Source organism: Anoplolepis gracilipes, chromosome 17 (genome assembly GCF_047496725.1).
Source record: "Anoplolepis gracilipes chromosome 17, ASM4749672v1, whole genome shotgun sequence".
NCBI classification, from domain to species: domain Eukaryota; kingdom Metazoa; phylum Arthropoda; class Insecta; order Hymenoptera; family Formicidae; genus Anoplolepis; species Anoplolepis gracilipes.
The window spans coordinates 9,595,873-9,618,067 of NC_132986.1; the positions used below are offsets into that span (position 1 = coordinate 9,595,873).

The following is a 22,195-nucleotide window of genomic DNA, read 5'->3' on the forward strand; positions in this document are numbered from 1 at the left end:
GTCAGCTGCCTTCTGGGATACCCTCAGCGAGGTACAAGCCAGACGCCATTGTTCAATCAACAATACTCAACCGAAGCGCTCACAACATATCCTATTCACATCATCCACCCACTTTATATCGCCGCTGTGCGCCTTCTTCCTTCGCCGCGCGCAACCGGCGGAAAAGTGGAACCGGAACAGAGCTAACGTTAAATCGATTTGGTCTGCGGAAGAAGCTGTCTGTCGTTCCTCCTCAATTGGACATCTCACCCCTCGGAAATATCTCTCTTTTTTTTCTCTAATTTACCGATTTATTTTTCGATGAGAAATGTGTCTAATTTTTTTTTTTTTTTTTTTAAAGATATCATGTATGTATGTATGTATGTTACATAAATAAGATATAAATTTCGATAAAAATGATATATATCTCACCGCGCGATTCGACATAAATGTGGAAGGCAATGGGGTCGAATCAAGATTCAATTGTCCTGTTTGATTGTCCGGTCGTTTACGAGTTTGTGGCATTAAATTGACGCATTGTTCACGAAGACAGTGAGCGGTCAGTCAATAGATAATGTGATTATGTCTCGAGTGTTGCTCTTATTGTGTCTACGTACACCGTGTAATGCGCTACGTTATCGATAGCTCGTCGATCTCGTGCGAATCGCAAGGAGGCAAAAAACCCCACTCTTCAGGGATACCTGTCTCGATGAAGAATATCGTAATAGTCTCGTTAATGAAGCATGCAAGACGAAAGTCGTTTCTCATAAAAGAAGTCAGCGGCACGCGCCACCAGGGTGTCAGCTGGCGAAGAATGCCGATCGTTGCCCATACGCTTTCGATTTTGTTGCAGCAGGTTTTTATCTCGGCGCAATATCTCCCGTTCTCCGTCGAACAACTCGCTACCGACATGACGAAATAGATCGATGATCCATTTAATTGCTTGTTATCAGAAAAAAAAAGAAATTTTTTTCCATAAACTTTCTTCAATTATATATTTCTTTTAAACATTGATATTTTTTATGTTTACAATTATTTCGATCACGTGGAAGTAAATAAGGCGAATTGAAAGAAGTCAAATTTCTCCAAACACCTTGGAAATAAATGTAATGAAAAACGTAGGAAGGAGGTTCAACGCCCTTCGAACTTTCGGAGCCCGAGATCGCTCTCTTTCTCTCCCAGCATCTCCCTGCGCCATCATCGTGGTCTTAAGTGTCTCCTACACCCTATATTTATCCCCACCATGATGCCCATGCTGCCACGCGCCACCATGCTCCATTATTTTCTCACCAACATCTCGTCTCTTTCTTCCCTTCTCTCTCAGCTATATCGTTGCCACTGCTACTCTCATCCCTTCTTTCCCTCTTTCACTCGAAGCCCGACAGAGGCCCGGTTCTTGAGGTCGAAATTCTCAACATCTGTCGAGCCTTCTACTACCACCGTTAATACGTTCACTTGGTAACAGCACCGTCTCCCGACAACCCTCGCCTGCTTCCTGTAATCCCCGAAGTTCTCTCTTCGGATGGAAGTCGGTACAAGAAGCTTCCGAGCTGTCTCGTCTGTATAAGGATCAACTCGACTTCCCCAAGAGTTATTTAGTTACTGCACGCGCGAATGCTTCTCACAAGAAATGGGAACTGACGTTGCGAGCTCAACTATTAGTATAGAAAGGATTTTCTCTAAAGTTACTCAAAATTAAAACAAATTGCCTGACCAGGTATTTAAATACATATTGATTTACTTTGAAACTATCGGAAACTTTTATTGTAACTACGAAAAGATCCAACTGCACGACTCTTTTTGCGGAGCCACGTATATCTTGGAATAAAATCGCCAATTTACGATGATTTTCGTTACCCGCATGTGTATCGATGATTTTTTTTAAACTGCCAACGAGCCGCTTGTTTTCCGACCAGTTCGGCAGCTCCTCGCGATCAGGAGGAGCCGATATTCGAGAACGTCGGTCAAGCCGGACCCGGCAACATCTGCCGGTTCGTCTCGTGGCAGGTGGCGACTTATCCTCTTCTCTCTTCGCTCGTAAACGCGCTCCCGCAATCGTTCTTTCCTCTTTGCGCGCGATCTCCCATCTTCGTTCCTCCCGATCGTTTCAAGGTTTATTTTTTTTTTTTTTTTTTTTTTCAGAACGGGACGACGAGCCACGCGACAACGGTACGGCAGGCACGTGTCGGAATCGCCGTAGAGGGGGAAAAATGGCGTACACCGCCTTTAAGGGAGGCCGCGTACCCTGTTTGTCATTATATGCGACACCAATTCTCGTTGCCATCGTCAAATTCTCGTACAAGTTTTTACTTCGAAACTGCATTGCGTGAAAAAGAAAAATCGAAAAACAGACTTGTGGTTTATCGAAGAATCTGATAGAATCTGATAAATCTCCCATGATACACAAATTGAGAGAACGCGAATTTTGATATATAAATAAATAAACAAATATATATATATATATATATATATATATATATATGTATATATATATATTTTTTTTTTTTTCTTCTCGAATTCTTCATTTTCTTTCTTTATTTCGAAATTACCTCTTATCAAACGAGTTTACGAGAAAACAGTTGTCACTTCCAAAGTTTGAGAAGAAAGTCGAAATGTTCGTTATCCAATTTACAGGCGAGAGTATTCTACATATGCGTGCGCAATATGACAGGTTCTTCAAACAGGTGGTTGGGAAAAAAACATTTCTCTTCGAGTCACTCGGTACACGGATCGCACGGCATTCGTGAAGAAAGAGAGAGATAGGTAATTCGCAACGTGTCCCTTATAACCAGCCGGCTGGTAATTAATTAAAACAGTAATGCTCGTATGTTGCGATGAAATGAAAGAGACATTTGACTCGAATAAATTATTTCGTTTCGACGTTATGCGAGATAAAACGTCGCGATTCGCGATACAAAATTATAAGAAATATGTAATTAGGACGCGCAACGTTCGACACTTGTGACGCTCAATACCTGAAGAACCGTAATCATAAAAAGGATCGAAATATATTAAAGTATTTGTCGCTACATGTATCCGCCAATGGAAGAAATTATGTCAAGGAACAGTTGCCAAGGGAGATCGTCGATGCAATTACGACACGCAATGCGAATAGAAAGTGAAGGAAAGTGCAGCATCCAAGAGTTTTTTTTAAAGTAATCTTAAATTTAGACGAGAGAAAGAGAGAGAGAGAGAGAGAGAGAGAGAGAGAGAGAGAGAGAGAGAGAGAGAGAGAGAGAGAGAGAGAGAGAGAGAGAGAGAGAGAGAGAGAGAGAGAGAGAGATCACGTCCCATTCTATATTTAGTCTAATTCATATGGCGATTATTGCTCGCGCAAGTATTTTGGAAATTCATTCACATTAATTTCCGTAATTTTTTCGTTACTTTTAAAAAAAAATCCTTAAAAGGCATCGCAAATAAATTAAGCTCGCCAGGAAATTCTACAAAAATTCAACGTAAAAATTCGGGTCTTTGCTTATTGTTAGTATCGACGGAACAATGGTAATGTTGCAAAAACACAATACAAAGGGTTAAACCTAGAAGGGAACGCGAAAAGGATGTACTGGACAGGGCTAATATGTCTCAGTGTCAGAACAACGGACCGTGAATTTCCGAAGGGAGGGTGGACGTATACTTGAATGACGAAGGGGTTAATTCCGTGGTCATTAGCACGCGTTTGCTATGTGAACAATTGTGGTTGTTCCCACTGTTTGTTCCTGCAACCCCCGGTGACTCGATGAGTTATGACGTTTCGAATCTGTGCAACCATCACGCTTCGCGTCCTCCCTTTGGACGTTCTTCGAAAAAAAAGAATCAAGTCGCAAAAAAATTGTGAGCCCACGCAGGGCTTACACGCAGATCGATATAAGGCTTTGAATATATTTGACAGATACAATTTATACATATATATATATATATATATATATGCAAACTTTATATATTTAACACATAAACTGTTTTACAGAAGAAATGTTGATTTTAATATTTTTAAAGTATTCAATGCAAAGAAATTAATATCGTACATAGAAGAATATTTTATATCAGAAATATAACATTTATTTAAATAAATAAAGTCATTAACGCAGCAAAATTCCAAAATACAGAAAATTTAAATGCATTCTCAAGATTGAAAAAACTTTCCGACTCATGTTCGTAATGAAAAAAGCACTCGTCGGAGACCCCTTCGAGCGAGCGCATTTGTTTTTTTCCTCAATGAAGCAGGAACCCTCTCTCTCGGCACCCCATCGCGAATTCGCAGAAGGGTGGTTTCTATAATTGCGAGAGTTTCGAACGGTATGCTATAATGAAAGATAAAAGCTTTCGCCTTTCAAGTTTTTCTTTTTTCCTATCCCTGTCGATCGATTCGCCCGTGTACGTTGACCCTGACATTCACTCATACACGTGAAAACGTATTTTTAATTACAACGAGCGAATAAGTTCGCATAATTAATCGCGAGGCAGGCAGGATAAAAGCTCACGTTTTGTCTGGCGGCTTTTGTCGCGCGACATCGATCTCAATGCAAACGAGCACTTTATTTGAATGAAGAGAGCGAAAGTGATTGCTTCGTCACTTTACAAACTTTTCGAGAACTAATCGCGTTAGGCGCAGAGCCGCCTCGTCGTTTTAAAACGAGGCGTTTCATTCAATCGTACGTCTCGCGAGGAGGAATTCTCGACGGGATTAAATATCGCGGACGGATATCCACGTTGTCACGAAAGCGAGAGATAGAGAGAGAGAGAGAGAGAGAGAGAGAGAGAGAGAGAGAGAGAAAACGGGAAGTGCGCGCGACGGGATAGTTCCCAAATCGTCGTTCCCTCTTAAAATTAATCCACCGGGGTTGCAAATAGCCGGTGCGTTTGACGTACGGCCAATTGCGTCGCGCGCGAATCCCGCGAATGCCTTCGCTACGCACTTTCGTCGCTTCTAACGAGCGATGAACAGCGGCACGAGAGGGATGATGAAGGGAGACGCGAAAGCGGAGCGGAGCGGAGGGGAGGGGGGAGAGGGGAGGGGAGGGGGGGAAAGATGGGCGAGAAGAAAAGCCTTTTGGCTTTTGGTTTTAGTCGGCAACGAAGACGAGGATGTAAGAAGGAGAGAGAAAGAGAGTGAATCGCGCCCCGTGGCACGACAGGAACCTTTTCCAATTGACGTCATAGACACGCTCTTTTGCCCTTTTTTTCCCACCCCGCCCCTCGTCCTACCGGGTTAAGAATAACAACGACGCGGCGGGATCGCGCTCGCGCACTATGTGTTGCAACGCACTGGGAATAGACGGTGGCCGACTACCGGCTATCGCGACTGAATCGTCTTCCTCGACCGTGTTGCTCGGGTTACACCAAAAAAAAGTATCTTGCCGTGTTGCGATCGTAATTTCGATGACAGATGATAAATTTGAAAGAAATTTTTCCGCGACGAAGAGAGACGTCACTAACTGAATATGTGAGAAAAAAAAAAAAAAAAAAAAAAAAAAAAAAAAAAATCTAAATCTTTCTACTAATTAAGCTTCAGGGACACGAGATGATGTTCTTCAAATGTAATTTTGACTTGAATAGATTTTTATTTCAAGGTTCAATTAAATAAATTATCATATCCCTCGTGATTAATTTTAATAACCTCTTTATTCCAATAGAATTTTAATTCAAGATTTAATTACACAAATTATGATTTCTCTCGACATTCTCTTGTTGAGGAAAAATTTTAATCGAAATTTCGCGAGCCATTGAACCTTATAGGATATTGTTACATAGTGAAATGGAAATAACGAAGATGTGTGCGACCAAAGTATACATATATATATAGGTATAGCATATGTAACATATCCTATAATAAATTGGCTAAGCGGACGGAACGTATTATTATGAGGCAGTGTACAATGATCCATTTTCGATCAAGTTACGTTTTCTCTATGAGATTTATATATTCTCGAGATGTTGGATATTGATTTTCGCACACTATCGTGAACAACACTTATCTGAAAAGAAGTGCCTCGGAATAGAAGAATGAAGGGACGGATGCAACAACCGCGACTCGTGTATATATCTGACGTCAAAAATAGCCGCCGCCGCCTTTAAGATATGGCCGTGCACGCTTCATTACACGTTCGTACATGGACAAGATGCACATATGCGAGCCGCGTGTGCCGCTGAACTACGTACGTGCTGTGGCGTCCATTTATTTCCGTATTCTCGAGGGAGCTGTTCCTTTACCGACCACGTATCGTTGGCTCGGCATCGATCGTAATTTGAAGAATGGTTACTTGAACTTTTATCGAAAGTTTACAGAACTTTACGTTCATCGCGAAATAGTTTGAAAACCGTAACAAGCCGCCGTTCCGGTTTGTTGACATTGCACTGTAAATCATCAAGGGGATAAAAATAGCGTAGAGGATTTTTCTTCCCCAAACATCGTCCATAATGACCTATATATTGCGCGATATTCGGAACGCTGGGAGTTTATTGACAGATCGCCGTATATACGAAAATGGACACTGCATTTCGATTTAATGCAGCATACGAGATGCGAATGAATTTACGCTGATGAAAATTCGAAAATAAAATCTGTTTATCGCCTCTATATGTCGTATACTATCGACGCGTACGGCTATTCCGTAATTTGTTAGCGATAGTGATTATTTTTCAACCGAATCGTCGCTGTAAGCATTTTCGTCGAGTTGTGTTCATCCTTGCGACGACGAAAGACCCTTCGTGAGGGAAAAACTTGAGAGACTTTTCTCTCTCTCTCTCTCTCTCTCTCTCTCTCTCTCTCTCTCTCTCTCTCTCTCTCTCTCTCTCTCTCTCTTTCTCCTTTTCGGCCTTTTCTTCTCGGTGGAAGTTTCACGCGAATAGTTACCAAGCATTGCGTCAACGTAAACCTGAGCTACCTGACCTAGTCATCAATGCCGTACAATGGACCTGCTGCTACCTCAGGTTGAAAAACACAATTCTCTCGGCTTGCGTCGTCGAGGTTTGCACAATAAGTCCCTCTATATGCGGTTCGAGACGCGAACGATGCTTTCCCGAATTTTCCATCACGCCGTTTCGCACACATACACACAAAGGAGACTCGAAAAATCTAATCTTTAATAACGAGTTATTGTGCAACGTTGCTTGGACCGAGATCAGCTGTTCGAAGTCGCGTGAGAGAATCTGCCGATTTAGATTTATAGATCCCGTTTCCTCTTTATGAGTATCGCCCCTTGCAATCATCGGCAAAGTAAAATTTCTGATCGTGTATGTGTGAATCTGAATTAATTAGATAATTCCATTAAATGTGATAATAATTATAATTATTATAATATTAATATTTTTGAGACAAACGCGAAACTCCGCCTTCTCAATTTTGCAGTTACGTGCCTCGTAGACTGTGATTGATCTTCGCGGTAACGAAATTATCTTAGAGTGCAACTACACGGCGGTATCCTGAGCTGCAACCGGAATTGAATTTCCAGAGTCATTAGACTCGCGTCGGAGTGCGTCTCGTGACGCACAGAGACGCCGATTTTTTTTCCTTTTCTCTCTCTCTCTCTCTCTCTCTCTCTCTCTCTCTCTCTCTCTCTCTCTCTCTCTTTCTCTTTACTCTCGTATTAGCCCTCTTTCTCTTTTTGGGTCTCCAAAATGGCCACGCGCAGCCGGCGTAGCGTCTTCTTGGTATAAATACATATGAGAATTGGGTCGCTGCCCTGAACCCCAGCCATCACGCACCGTCTACGATTTTCCTTCGTTAATCCCCTTCCCCGGAAGTGTCGTCTATGAATCCCGAATACGCGCGTACGTTGCCACTTTTTCGAGGGAGCTTAATGACAGCTCTGATATTTGATTATGTTATTGTATTTCCAAAGATTATTATCTATAAGATACAGTAATTTAAGCAAGAAGATCTCTATTCTCTTTAATAACATAAAATCGATACATTTTATTATTGTATAAAAAATATTTTTGCACCGTTATAGCTTCTCGCTCTCTTATTTCCTTCTTTTATTTTGCATGTCACATTTCCGGCTTCTATTTTTCTAACTTCAACTTCGAGAGACGATATTTAACGAACGTCATCTACTCGTCATTACCTCGTTCTCGAAATATAGAATTCGGTCGGGACATGTCGCGTAATAGTAATAAAAAAAAAAAATGTATATATATATATATATATATATATATATATATTTTATTCGAACAAACTGCTCGCGTGACGTCGATTAGATAATTGGGAAGGAGGGCGCGTCGGGTCTGTGGATTTGTGCGGATGTGCAATCGCGGTTTTGCCGCCTCCGAGGCCTGTGTGTCTGCCATATGACAATACCATCTGTGGCCCATGCGACCGAGCAACGCAAAGGTACGGGATCCTGCGATAGGTAGACCTACGACAGGGGTGCGGGAGAGCATCTTGCAAGCCTCGAAACCCAACCTTAACGAAACGGAATCGAAAGGTGCGACGGAGAGACGCGCCCCAAAAAATGCAGCTGGCAAAATATCACATGTTCCGTGTAAACGAAACGCGGATGCCGCGATCCAAATGATCCAGATTAATCGATACGTTCGATTTTTATGTGCGTGATAACGAAACGCATAAAGTCCACATAGATTCTCCATTCTCGTATTGATAGATGCATTGATTAAAAACAGATATAATTGCCTTTATTAATCGTCGACAATTTACGCCACAAAATTTCACAATTTCTCAGTCTTCTAACAAAGTATTATTTTACATTAATTCGATTAAATTAAATTTGATTATATATATAAATATAAATATAATCCAATTATATACATGTAAATTATATAAAGATGCAATTTTTTAATTTCAATTGAAAACACTTGCATCGTTTCGTAAATGAAATTTAATAACTAGTCGCAATAAAATTTCAATTAATTGAGATTATGTTTAATTAATTATATTTTTAAAGAGAAAAATCAGAGAAATCAAGCTTATTCATTCTATTATCAATGGAGCAAGATGCAGATTAAAGCAGATGTCGCTCAAAGACGGTGTTAGTAAAAGGCAGGTCGATAACAGTGTGTGAAGAGAGTGTATTTAAAAATGTGCATTTAAAAAAAAAATTATAGTTCTCTCTGGTGATATTAAATATTAATTATAAGAAGAATGATTGAGAATAATTATAAGAAAGATTTATCAAAAAGATTTTGTCAAGAGAATAGACTAACCGTCATCATATCGACCGTTTATGTCATTCTTTTTTATCTAATGAATAATTTACTTATTTTTCAAGTATTTTATAATTTTATATTTAAATATTTAAGTTGTTATATAATTTACTTTTTAATATGTATTTATCACTTTCCATCTATGCTTTCGCAATCAATCGCTAACCAAGCAACGAATGAGCACTGTCACTTTGTTATGATATTCGTCAAGAGGGCGTTTAAATTAACCACGTGCAATTGTGATACAATCAGTGTCAAAGCTTAGAAAAATGTATCACGAGAAACAACACGCGTGATAAGCTTTTCTTTTCGATAATTTATAGATTAAAAAAGGGACACAAATGAGGCAATAACAATTCTCGCGGATGATCCACGTTATCGCGATCAATTATCCAGTTTTCATTATCATTATCAGCTCGAATCGATTCAGCTCCCGAGAGGAAAATTCCCGAGAGAAACTTCATCTCGTGACGTGCCAAGAAAATTGACGAGATATGAATTAATCCTATCTTGAAGCTAACCTAACCTAACCTCATCGGGAAAGATTTCTTACAAGGAGGCCAAGTGCCCTACCGTTACCGCGACGTCGCTAAACGTCAACCGACAATCATCGGCGTCGCGGTTGACACATGTCAAGGGCGCGCGCGCACGGAATGCAAACGATCGAGCCGGCGTCGCGCGAGAACATCGATATACAGACTCACCGCTGTGTCCGGTGTTGCTGGACGATTGACCCATCGTCGTGGTTGTCGGCCCGGTGATAGGTAATGGTGTTGGGTATTTGTAGAATGACGTTGCAAGATGGGCACGGCGGACTCACGTGAAAAACCGGACGCATGGGCACGCGTGAAACGGGCACATTTTTCGCGACAGCGACAGCGGCGGCGGCGGCGGCGGCGGCGGCGGCGGCGGCGGCAGCGGCGGCAGCGGCGGCGGCGGCGGCGACGACGGATCACCGTCAATCACGCAGACAGTGCATCTTGCATCCGCAGTGTCGCTGGGATGCCGACAGGACGGACGACGACCGCACACGCTCCGCCGCGCCGCGGTCAGCGCGAGCGGCGCGAGATGATTGGTCCGGCGGCAAAGGCGCCGATTTTGCGCGTCGCTTTGAACGTGCCGCAGCGCGGAAATTGATTCCCTCGCGATGATGCGGGATGCAGGATGCAGGTGTGCCGCGGCGTCGCGCGGATGCTGTCCGCCTTTTTCCGCGTCCCGTAAGAAGCGTCATACGCTAATATAGAGGGAGGATGCTTCATGCTTAAGAGTCAAAGTCTGCTCTAGCGATCTTTCTATGAAAAATGCATGATTTTTAGCAATTCTTTTTCAAGAATAATTAGAAATTAATCTTTGTACTCTTTCTGAATATAATTTATGTTTTTATCGATCTTGTAAACGGTATGCCAATATTTTGAAATTTTCAACATTTAGTTTTACAGTGTGACGTGCTGCTCCTCGTGTGTTTTACTCTGTAGGAATTTTTGAGAAATTGAACCTAATTAGAATTTAAAAAATTAATATTTAATATTTTTTTAACCCTTAGCCACGAATCTCTACCAGTCGTGCTCAACGAATCATTCGAAGCGGATAACTCGAGACGATCGCGAATTACAAAACTTTCACGGTTTCAACAGTCATATTGTATGCAATTTGATTGACTCCGGGTAATCATACCCCCTAGGCGGTGTCAAGAACTCTTCGACTCTGGATAATCATACCCCAGGCGGTGTCGCGGTCACAATAATTCAAAGGTCAATACGCATTTACTCATTAATCGTTCAACCACAGTGTAAATACTAAACTATTACATTGACACACGAAAAAAAGCATATTACATTATTGGACCATGCATTTTTCAAGCTCGTGTTGAACAAAAAAAAAAAACTAAATATTCAAAATTTAAAAATACTGGTGTATTATTTAAACATCGATAAAAACATATTTTAAACACTAAAAGGATCAATTTTTAATATTTTTTAGAAAAATATCTAAATACATTAATTTTTCATATAGCTACACACAGTAGATTAGAGCGTTAAATTATTTTGAATCGAGATTACTTATCAAGTTTTCCATTAAAAATGCAATCGCTGAAACAATCATTGGCATCATTCAAATGCATACGATTTTTTTTTAAATAGATATCTTTAATTCTTTTTTGTCTCGTTATCCAATTTGTATATTCAGTAAATATTTAGTAAAATATTTAAATTTCTTGTAAATAACATTTAATTTTATTTTTAAAATTTTCCTTATTTTTTTAACGATGTATCCAACGTTTAGTCATACATATGACTTAGCCCTATGTGTTATACTTGTATGTACAATACAACTTAATGAATTCTGAATGTAGAGGGCTGCCATACGTCCCGTCACACGGGGACATGTCCCGGTTTAAAGAACCAAGTCCCAATTGTCCCGGTCGAGCCACTAAATGTCCCGGTCAACCTGTTAAACTATTAAATTATATCTCATTTTAACTTTACGACATGTACCGATTTGTTTCTGAATAATTATTATTAAAAATATCAATGTTACGCCACAAAAATAAAATAATATATATATAAGAGAAAAAAATAGACATTGCTCTATAATAAAGATATAGAATAATAAAATATATATAGAGAGTCTATATATTTTGAAAAAAGTAAATATTTTAATGTAAAAGTAATTTTTTTGTTTTTTATTTTGTTCGTTTACTTATCGACAATTATAAATATTTGAAATGTTAAGAATACATTTTTATGTTAAGAAGAATATATTTATGAGAAAATTCATATTGAGAAAAAAATAAAGAATATATTTTTGTTTATATTGAGAAAAAGAAGTAAAATATATATATATATATATATATATATATATATATATATACAGGTTCGACATGGCAGCCCTATTCTAATGAGAAATTTTCTGTAATTTTATCATAGAGCTTATTTCGTCATTACTCTTATAATTTGTGTGGGAGTCAAAGGAGAACATTCGATACCACTTGTGGTTCCAAATTTTCCAATTCTAAGCATCTTGATAATAAAAGATATCTCAATACGCGCTGTAAAAATGATGAAATGATTCAAGAATCAAATGTACACTCACGAGCATGTTTTCAGATCTCACATCTATTATAAATCCAAACTACACCCACTATTCGCGTGTCCGCACGTGCGTGTCCCGAAGTGACATCACGTGACTAGACATTCAGAGAATCGCGTATAACCGCGTATAACCGCGTATAACCGCGTATAATCGCGTAAGACCGCGTCAACTCTTCGGCTTCGCGGCGATAGTCTCATTTAACGGCAAAGAGATGAAAACTTATTGATTCTTGGCGTCATCCAAAGTCGGCGCTCTTCCAAAGTCATCGATCACCCCTTAAATCTTTGCGTATGCAAGAGATTGGGGTCTGTACTTCTGTACACGGCCGCCGAGCCGGGGATCACCTTGGTAACCGACCGTCAAAACACTACGTCGACGAACGTCGTCGGGGAAGCTGTTCACTAGACTGTCATCGACATCCTTTATGGATCGCCTCACTCTGCGACAACGATCGCGACGCTTGATCGTTATCGGAATTGAAGACCGTCGTGCCCGCGACTGACAATGAGATGATCGCCGGCGTGGTATCTGTTCGATATCATTCGGAATGTAAAAGCTGACGCCGACGACGAAAGTGAAAAGTGTTCTATCGAAAACAAGATCCTTAAATCGAAGCATGAACGTAGGGAATCCTTGGATCGTTTGCCTCGTGCTGACCATTCTCGCCTTCTTTAAAACAGGTCGGTAGATTAATTATACTTTGCTTTTCCATCCGAAAATATTAGCGATCTCTCTCTTTCGCGATATCGAAATTTTCTATAAAATTATTGAACGCGGCATGCAAATTTCGAGAAAAACTATATAGCGTTATCTATCTGCGAATCTCGCGCGAGTAAAATCAATAACTGCCAAGCTTTGTGTACGCGACATGTATGTACAGTTGTGTATTTTTGTATAAAAATAGCACTCTCTCGCCGCTCGAGCTCTCAAACGCTTTGTCGATCGCTGCGAGATCTTTTTTACGATGCCGAGAGACGACGTAAAAATCCTTGACGCTTTTTTTTTTCCTTCTTTTTATTGGCGAATCAATTTTTATATCTAATGCAAACGGTTTAGATAAAGACAAAGTGTTTTGAAGGCGAGAAATGTGTGTGTCTACTGACAATTTGAGATTATTTTATTTATCGCGCTCTTTCTCATTCCGTTCCATGATGAACAGCGAGTGCAACTTCTCTCATCCGCAGGGTGGGCCATCGATTGTTTCAAGTGCGTCTCGATCGATGGTGACAACAAACCGTGCGATGACCCATTTCACAACAATGGTAGCCTCGTTTTCTTAGAATCGCCATGTCTAGGGGGTCGAAAAGGCCGCGACGGCCTCTTTCCAGCGACAGCTTGTCTCAAGATTGCTGGCGTATACGGTAATGTATATAACGAGAGCCATCGAAACGTTAAAAAAATGTTTTCATGTATTTTTCAATATTTCTCTTTTTTTTTTTATTTCGCATTTTACTATAATTGATCAAAAACCTAGCTACGCGATCCTCCAAAATATGTGAAAAATCTTGATATCTCATCTTAATTAATTATTATCCAATTATATCAGATGAATCCGGCAAGTCTCTCATGGTGAGAACCTGCGCGTTAGACAGCGGAACTTTGACAACGGACTCCGAGATTATCAGAATGTCCCACTGCGGTGGTTTTTATTTTGACAACAAGTAAGATTTATATAGTAGCGCTATTAAAAATGAAAAAAAAAAAAAACGATCGAAAGTGAATTTATTATTTTTAAACGAACGCTTATTCATAGGTACGTTCGCGGATGCGTGCAATCTTGCAGCGATGCAGACGCGTGCAACGTATCGTCGAGGAATTTTGCACCGCTGATTGCTTTAATATTACCGATCCTCATAAGATTCGCGTAATTTAGGTCATATGAAATAAAAAATTCACGCTAAATCATCACTCGAAAAACGAAACAGATGGACATGATGGAAAAAATGTGGTTTCAATTGTAGGAGATTATGGTATACAGCAAACGTTATAGTATAATTATATCAATGTATACGACCATAATATATTCATCTTTCATTAAGGTTTATGATACACCTACAGAAAATACAGACTACATAGTGAATACTGCCATATTATATGTAATTAAGTTATATATTGTTATCGTTAAACAGTAGTTCACGTCATTTACTTTGGCTATCATTAGCTTTGCGTACGATACGTTAATTACAGCTTGATATCAATAAAACATATCCTAAATCTAAATTGTTAAACACACATACATATTACACACATATTACAGGCATTCTGCTTTCTCCGCTTTTCCTTGTCGCGAACGTAGCGTAAATAATGTATGTACGAGCAATTTCAGGTGATGTAAAATCTTTATCTTTTTTTGTTTTGTTGAAATTAATCGATTCATTTCTTTAATTTTGGATAATCGACAGCTTTACATTCGGTTCGTGAAATTTTTATATGACAAAGTGTAAATTTTAACGGTAAAGATCGACCATGAAAAATTGGATAACCAGTGCCTCCGATCAATTTGTGAGCTCCTTCTGGCGAGTCTTTTGTTGGCTCTGGGAAACCGTCGAACTCATCCTCATCATTGCACTCGACTGCTTAGCGCGGCTAATTGAGCTAATACTCGTGGTGATAAATCTAATATTTCAGGTGATGGATTTTGCTTACGTTTCCAATCGCGATAATAAATAAATAAAATCCGAAGTAAGGAGAAAGTTTTGTCGAATTATTCGATACAAGTGAAAATTAAGAAATTTTCATATAAAATGAAAAATGCATTTTTTCACTCACTTGGAGTGTGATTATGAAATGATACGAGATATAACGTTGGTTTGCAAGAAGTAATTGAATTTTTTTAGGTGATCTGCTTTCTCAGGGATTTATTTATCGATGCAATGCAGACATTCGCTAATATTTTCCGTGGGATCGTTAACATTATTAGCAGCATCAACCACGACGATGTCGAGGACTTTGCCTCTGCTTGCATCGTCATCGTCTTATGCACCGGAGCTGCCAAGATGTTGATGGACCTTTTAAAGCGGGTATATAAGCACATGCATCTCGCAATAACCATTACTGTTTATAATATATAGATGGTTTTTCTTTGCGGATAATTGAAAGATTAACCGTCGTTCACGAATTAGTAAACAATTGTGTTTGTCAGCCTCGAATTTATTTTTGATAAAAAGTGTCTAAAACGAGATGTTATTCGAGATGATTATTTTCGAAAATAAATATTTTATTCGAACAATTAAAACAAAACAAACAAAACAGGACATTTGCATTCCTTTTAAAAAAAATAATGGTCTTATCTAGCAGTTATTTATATATACGACAATCCTCAATATGTCCTCATATGTGTTGTTTTTTAAATGCAAATGGAATCTTGCGCAGGTATCCCGTTTTGGCAAACTATTTTCTGCAATTTTTCTGCAATTTTTCTGCAATTTTTGTTGCAAATGTGATACTACTTTTTAGAACCGTCAGACACGACGAAACGCAGGAACTTTAAGCCGTTCGTGCGCGTATCTCGCGAGGAATATCACCGCCACGTGACATGTGACGTGGAAGATTGCGGTGCAAAAACCAGGTAAACTATTTCGCAAATTAATTCTACAAATTGATTTTTACGAGTTAAAACCTTTTAAAATTCGCATGTTTGTGTCTTTATCTGGTTTTTGATCCGACGAGAGTTCCATTCGATAACAATGTTTAAACGTTCAATGTCGCAAATGTTTTTAACGTTCTTGTTGATTATTCACATTATGCATAAATTCAAAACTCACCTAATGATGAAAACAATTCGTCATGAAGATCGCTAGAGTATAGAAAAAGTAATTCAATCATGTGTAAAATAACACTGCACTATTATTTCAAATCAAAATTTAAATCGCAATGATTTTATGCATCAAGTTAATTCTTCGTCTTTAACGTCCCACAACTCACAAACGTTGACATATACGACTGATTTCAATGTCATATCGATATTTCAGAACCCCCACGCGAAACTATTCAATGTGTTTGGGCAAAGTGTGACGCATATCGGCAATAACAATAATCTGACGACAAGGAGTCATGGACGGAATGCATGTCCTCGTGAAAGGAAGATGAGTAGAAGAATAAGGCAACGAAATAACAGACGATCGGTCAGTACTAGAAGAGGATAATTAAGATTCTTTTTCAAACATGTTTTGAGGTATTTTTACAAAGTATTTACATAAATATTTATTATTGTCCGTAACAACGTATAAGACATGTATATCAAATATAACTTTACTGTAAAATATAGCACATATAATTTATATTTTATTATATATATATATATATATATATATATACATTATTAAATACGTGCCTGTAAAAAAAAATTCACAATACTTATTACACATATTATTTCTATAGTAAAAAAATAATGTAATGTCATCAAATTTAACAGCTTGACAAGTGTTGCAGAAATTTTTTGACATGTACGTAGCATCAACTTGTAAAAGAGAGACGTTGGAACCTTTGTAGAAAAAATACAAGATTCTGTGTTATAAAAATTATATCCGCGCGCACAAATCTCTGCTTTTACACATTGATGCACAGTCGATTTTCTTAAACACGTAAAGGTATATAAATTACAAAAGCTTATATTATATAGTCATAGAAAACGTCGTTGTTATAAATAGAAGATTTGATTTGCAACAAGATTACATTCGATAATACTTTTATTGTGTCTTTAACTTAAATATATACGAAACGGAGAATATGGAGAGTGAGTTTGTACATCGCGTTTGTACGACGCACTACTTTAATCATTGATGATAGTGATGACTAAGTTATATTCCGGCCAAGAAAACGTTTTTGGCAATGGAACCTGCAATAGAATATATCGATACACGTTGATGCCGAAATTAGAGTCGAAAGATATTTTGAGATCGATATTTCTAAATGTATATGTTATCGTATGTCGGAGTATTATTACTATTTTCACATATATTATTATCTTACCTCGCTCGTGTTTAAAATTTGGAATTCTTCGGCCATCCTTTCGGACAGCTCTTCCGAGAGGAGCACTTGCAGCCACGGGCCTTGGACAACGTACGGTCTGTCCTTGGACACGAAGGTACCCGTGACCGACGGTGCGACTATCGTGATAGCCGTATGAGATAGTATGGATTTGAACGTGAAATGCCTCCCGTGCATCACACGGCCTCTGCAACGATAATTATTGAACGATAATTATTCATCGAACATCGCTGTCGAGATGCTCGCGCGAACTCCATTTCTGTTATGACTAACTTTATCGCTAACGGCAGTAACGAGCCGGCTTCGAGATTGAACGTAAGGTGTAATCCAGATAGAACTCTAATACAATTCTCGTCGGAGACGTTAGCGTCCTGTTGTTCGCACGGCGAAAACCTTTCCGTTTTCACGATCGGTTTCACATCCTCCTCGTCGTCGTCATCATCATCGGAATCGTTTCTTCTCTCCCTGTATCTCTCCGCGCTCTTGTCCTTGGATATTTGTACCCACCTGCATAAATATATTTTAACTTTTAATCTAATCGAGATTCTTAAATCATTTTTCAATTTTTTCAATCTTTTCAATCATCGTTAAACTCACCAACATTTGGCGGACACGCCGCTGGTGTTCGATCCGTCTCTCTCGATACCGCACTGTATTTTTTGCGCTATAGAAGGATCGTCCTCCATGGCGGAATGCATTCTTTTCATATTCGTGAGTAACCATGGACCGCAATCCCGTGCGCTTTTCAATAAATTTACAACGCCTAGACCGTTCCAATGTTGAGCAGCCTGTAGTTCTTCGGAAGTAACCCCGACAATTTGAACAAATGAAACCTAACAATAAGAAAATAGTATAGAGCTAAAATTGCGCGTATTCTTTCGATCCGTGCAATTTAGCAACAGTCAAATTACAGGTTTTTATTATATTAATAAAGATACGCAAAGGATCTATTCTCGAGAGTCTGAAAATCGCGTACTTATGCGTACGCGAATTCGGGCTTTTTGTACGTACGTCACCGTGGGGTGTAGAAATCGCTGGTAGTTGCGGGTCCTGTCCCATCAAGATCTGGGTGATACGACCGTTTCCGCCGTCCAACGGAGCGTGCCAAGAAACGTGGTCACCCGGCATCAATGTGTTCCCGGAATTGAAAACATATTTGGCCAATTGCTGCATCACATTCGCCGGCCATGTGGGCGGCGTCATCTCGCCCCTTTCGCGGACGAGCCGGAAAGTTAACTCGAATCCAAATCCGCTGGGACGACCTGGACCAGGTTTGGGGTGCAACCGACCGTCGCCGTGTAGGTCGGACAATCCTAAACTGTAATAAAATAAATATAACAATATAATAATATATAAGTATAAATTTCAATATAAATAGAAGAGAATGAAAAAAGAGAGGTGATCATATAAAAATATAATCTCTGAATATACTCGAAAAGAGAAGCAAATTAGATAGTAAAGTTATAGATAGCGACTTCTCCGAAGTAATACGGGTGAGAACACGAGAGAGAAAAAAAGCAAGGGCGACTCATCTGCGGTAAAAAGTACGTAGACATTCGGTCAATGGCGATGTATAATTAGACGGCGCAGACGAAAAAGGGAAAATCCGGCGCTTCTATTTCCGACTCCCCGCGCTTTAAACGACGTTTGTTTCTTCTGCGCCCTACACGTTCTTTCCCTCTCTTTCTCTCCCTCCTCTCTCTCTCTCTCTCTCTCTCTCTCTCTCTTTCTTTAAGCAGTATTGGGACAGCTGTTTGAAACTGAAGAAGCAAGCTTCATTCTCGGCGCAGAGAGTGGCAAAAAAAAAAGCCGGCACCCTTTGGCGGAAGGTCATTCGTCATTCGGTACACAGATTCCAATAAAATATCCGAGAAAAATATTATCGTCTGCATAGTTCACATATGTCGTATCTGCCATACTTTGCATTCCAATTAAATTTAAACGAATGCGCGCGGATCTTTCATAAACTGTATTTAACAAATCTATCTTAAATAATGTATTTTATTTTATGCATAAAAAGATAAAAAGAAAAGCCAGACTTTTTAAGTTAAATTAATGGTTTTGAAATTTTGACTAAGATTAGGGGATAATAAATTGCTTAAACTTTTTAAGTTTAATTGTAAGAGAAATTTTACGTGACATTTTTTATGATATATTATATAAATGTGTTATGTTTGATACACCTATGTAGGTGTAATGATCCTTACCTCACATAGTGCCAATGCGGAGGTACTTCGAGCTCGGGACATCCTGGATTAGCGTACATGCTAATGTAGTCGAGAGCATCGGGTCCTCCTAGCCTAAACGGGGAAAAAAGTGTAGAAAATTCGAATCAGCTGACACAGGATATCCGGTAAAAGGAGGGGGACTAAATATAGTCTAGGTAATCGACATTTCTCGCGAGGGAGGAATGGAAAAAACGAATTTCTAACGAGTTCCTTTCGAAGAGAGAAGCATGATGTCTCATATTATTGTCTATTTTGATTTCAACATTAACTTGATAAAAGTTGATTAAATAAAGATCGCGATAAACATGAATATACCAATCGGAAAAATTAATATCGACATAACAAAGCCAAAAGTAAAGAGTAAAATAAAAGTTAAGTAAAAATGAGATTTTTATAAAAATTAATGAAAAATAATTTTTTTTGAAAAAAATAATTTATATATTTTTATATATAATATATGAAAGTAAAAATTGAAAGAGAGATTTAGATAGAATGCTGAGAAAGAACTTTGGCACGAAAATGTATATACAAAGTCAATTATTTACAACTACCTGGCAAAAGACACCAATTGCTACAGTGTCGGAGAAGTTTGTAAAATAACAAGGTTTTCCGATTTTTTTTTTTTTTTTTTTTTTTTTTTTAAGTAAGAGTGATGCGTCACTTTCCGCGTGGCGTCGTAGTTGCGTGCTTACCAATATTTAACGATTGCAGTGACCGTCAAGGGATTAACCTGTTCCGGATAGATCTGCCTGCAGAGGCTGTACAGAGCGTCCAGACCCGGAGCCCGTGGCTGCAGAAGTGGTGCCTGGACCGGTTGACCCGGCGGGAAACTCCTCGTAAACTCCTCGCACTCACGCATGTTCGTGTTGTACATAAACCCGGCAGGATACACGCGCCTGCTATGCGCCTGCTTTGTTTACTTGGAACGGATACACACGAAACGTTTACCGACATCAGCCACACTGACAAGACAAAAGCACGATCGCCTCTGACCAGGATTATATGAACACGAGATGGAAGATGGAAGAGCGAATTATACAAAGTTTGTATATTGACGTACAGCGCTTCTACAGGCAGTAAAAGGTATTAAGTTACTAAGTGATCGACCCTCGGGATTGGCTCCGCTATATTTAGCTATAAATTCGTGTTCCTTGTTCCTTGAACCAAATTCATTTCTTCAGATATGTCTAAAATTGTTTACAACTGATAGGATAATTATTACAAGTATCAAAATATACATATAGATATTAAACCAAGTAATGAAATATATAATTTGAATATAATAAATCTTATCTTTTGTATTCATATTTATTAATTATTATTGCAGCTTCAAACATATGACTGTTGTGTTGCAGCATGATGTACAAATTTTTCTAGTAAAGGATTTAAAATTATTTTCTCCACGAAATAAAAATAGACCAGATGCTTGGATAAAAAATATGAACAGAGCCAATTTGTTGTCAACGCAATACTCAGCTTTATGTGAAATACATATGTAAGTTTTAATAACATCAGCTGTTTTAGATATAAATTTAAATGATAGATATTGATAAAAGTTATTATTCTATTTAAGGCACCAGATATGTGGGAGAAAGGATAAAGATGGAAAAAAGAAATTATAAAATCTTGCGCAATACCAATAATATTTGTCACATATATAACACATATTTGCTATTAACAAACAAAAAAAAAAAAAAAAAAAAAAACATGAGACTATAGTAATGAAAAGAAATGGTTTAAATTCAATTGCTCTATGACAGAGGAAATCAAGACAGTTGCTAAAGAGAGGTATGTAAAAACAAATAGTTGTAATATTTTATTTTTCTAAAGATTTTCTATATCTCTCTAACAGGTGATGAATTGTAAAGTGAATGTAATAAAAATTCATGTAGAAGCAAAGAAACAAATAATGAGCAAATTATTGATAATGATAAGTTTAAGAATTTTTATCGATATAATGTAGAAAGTGTTTAAAAAGAGAAAAGGTTGGAGAATATATCAGAAAGTTTATCAAGAGATACCAAAACAATGTCTAATTCTACAGATAATACATACTACAGATAATAGATATCAAAAAGAAAATTAGTAAAATTCATAAAACAAAAAAGTTTGTAAAGAAAACAAACAATTATGAAAAGTACAAGATGAGTAAAGGAATTGAAAATTAAACAGCTGTAGAAAAAAATTTATGAAGCGAATACATTGGAAAGAAAAGATTAAAGATATCTTGAATGGAAAGAATTATTTAAATCAAAATATTGATAAACATGGCAGAATTCTATAATAGTGTCATTTAACTTTGATAAATAGTTACAAACTCTCCAAAGTATAATTTATTGTGTGGCAAGGATTTTTTTTATCACCCCAAGATTCTTTCAATTTTTAAATTTATTGATATAAATAATTTCTTTCTCTTTCTTGTGCATCATAAATTAATTATAGGATTAATAATATTTACATAACAAATATTTTATACACAGCTGATAGAAGCTATATATACATTTAATAAAAGATATTAATTAATTATAAAAGTTATAAAAATAAGAGAATTGTGTATTTTAATTTAAATTAATATCTCTTGTATATTTCCTTTTTTTTTTTTTTTTTTTTTTTTTTCAAGTGTGTCCAAATATCTTCTAAACCTCTTATTGTTGCAAGGGATATTAATTATCGTTTTATTGTACATAATATGTATTAGAATTATGTAAATCAATAAACAGTACAGGTGGATAAAAAATAAAAATTAG

At 37.9% G+C, this 22,195-nt stretch overlaps 5 protein-coding genes across 7 annotated transcripts in view; 3 read left to right on the top strand and 2 right to left on the bottom strand.

Moving 5' to 3' along the window:
* Positions 1-2,393, top strand: part of LOC140675408 (uncharacterized) — a 150,105-nt gene extending 147,712 nt beyond the window's left edge. The window contains exon 4 of the mRNA XM_072909866.1: positions 2,122-2,393. Coding sequence (XP_072765967.1) covers positions 2,122-2,309 — 188 coding nt within the window. The 3' untranslated portion in view covers positions 2,310-2,393. The remainder of the gene's footprint in view (positions 1-2,121) is intronic.
* Positions 1-16,186, bottom strand: part of Neur (E3 ubiquitin-protein ligase neur) — a 56,944-nt gene extending 40,758 nt beyond the window's left edge. Inside the window, exon 1 of one of the 2 annotated variants that reach the window (XM_072909847.1) lies at positions 15,996-16,186. In XM_072909847.1, the coding sequence (XP_072765948.1) occupies positions 15,996-16,056 (61 nt within the window). In that variant the 5' untranslated portion in view covers positions 16,057-16,186. Of the gene's footprint in view, positions 1-9,842; positions 10,178-15,995 lie in introns of those variants that run through there. The other variant, XM_072909851.1, reaches the window with a different exon arrangement.
* On the top strand, positions 12,603-14,565 carry LOC140675410 (uncharacterized). The gene is made up of 4 exons (XM_072909870.1): positions 12,603-12,911; positions 13,416-13,592; positions 13,778-13,892; positions 13,985-14,565. Exons 1-4 carry the CDS (start codon positions 12,848-12,850, stop codon positions 14,097-14,099), a joined length of 471 nt encoding a protein of 156 aa, XP_072765971.1. The 5' UTR covers positions 12,603-12,847; the 3' UTR covers positions 14,100-14,565.
* Positions 14,684-21,358, top strand: LOC140675409 (uncharacterized). 2 transcript variants are annotated; one of them, XR_012048392.1, is made up of 7 exons: positions 14,684-14,859; positions 15,069-15,251; positions 16,203-16,405; positions 20,160-20,531; positions 20,776-20,943; positions 21,022-21,236; positions 21,301-21,358. XR_012048392.1 is itself a non-coding variant. In XM_072909868.1 (4 exons), exons 1-4 carry the CDS (start codon positions 14,698-14,700, stop codon positions 20,160-20,162), a joined length of 501 nt encoding a protein of 166 aa, XP_072765969.1. In that variant the 5' UTR covers positions 14,684-14,697; the 3' UTR covers positions 20,163-20,211. The 2 variants fall into 2 exon arrangements, 1 of the variants encoding a protein (XP_072765969.1); XM_072909868.1 differs by lacking the exons at positions 20,776-20,943; positions 21,022-21,236; positions 21,301-21,358 and having other exon boundaries at positions 16,203-16,355; positions 20,160-20,211.
* On the bottom strand, positions 16,431-20,322 carry Su(fu) (suppressor of fused). The gene is made up of 7 exons (XM_072909859.1): positions 20,141-20,322; positions 19,428-19,520; positions 18,232-18,538; positions 17,818-18,053; positions 17,494-17,727; positions 17,203-17,407; positions 16,431-17,068 (listed from the first exon to the last, which is right to left on the bottom strand). Exons 1-7 carry the CDS (start codon positions 20,320-20,322, stop codon positions 17,003-17,005), a joined length of 1,323 nt encoding a protein of 440 aa, XP_072765960.1. The 3' UTR covers positions 16,431-17,002.
* Positions 21,359-22,195: the final 837 nt, after the last annotated feature.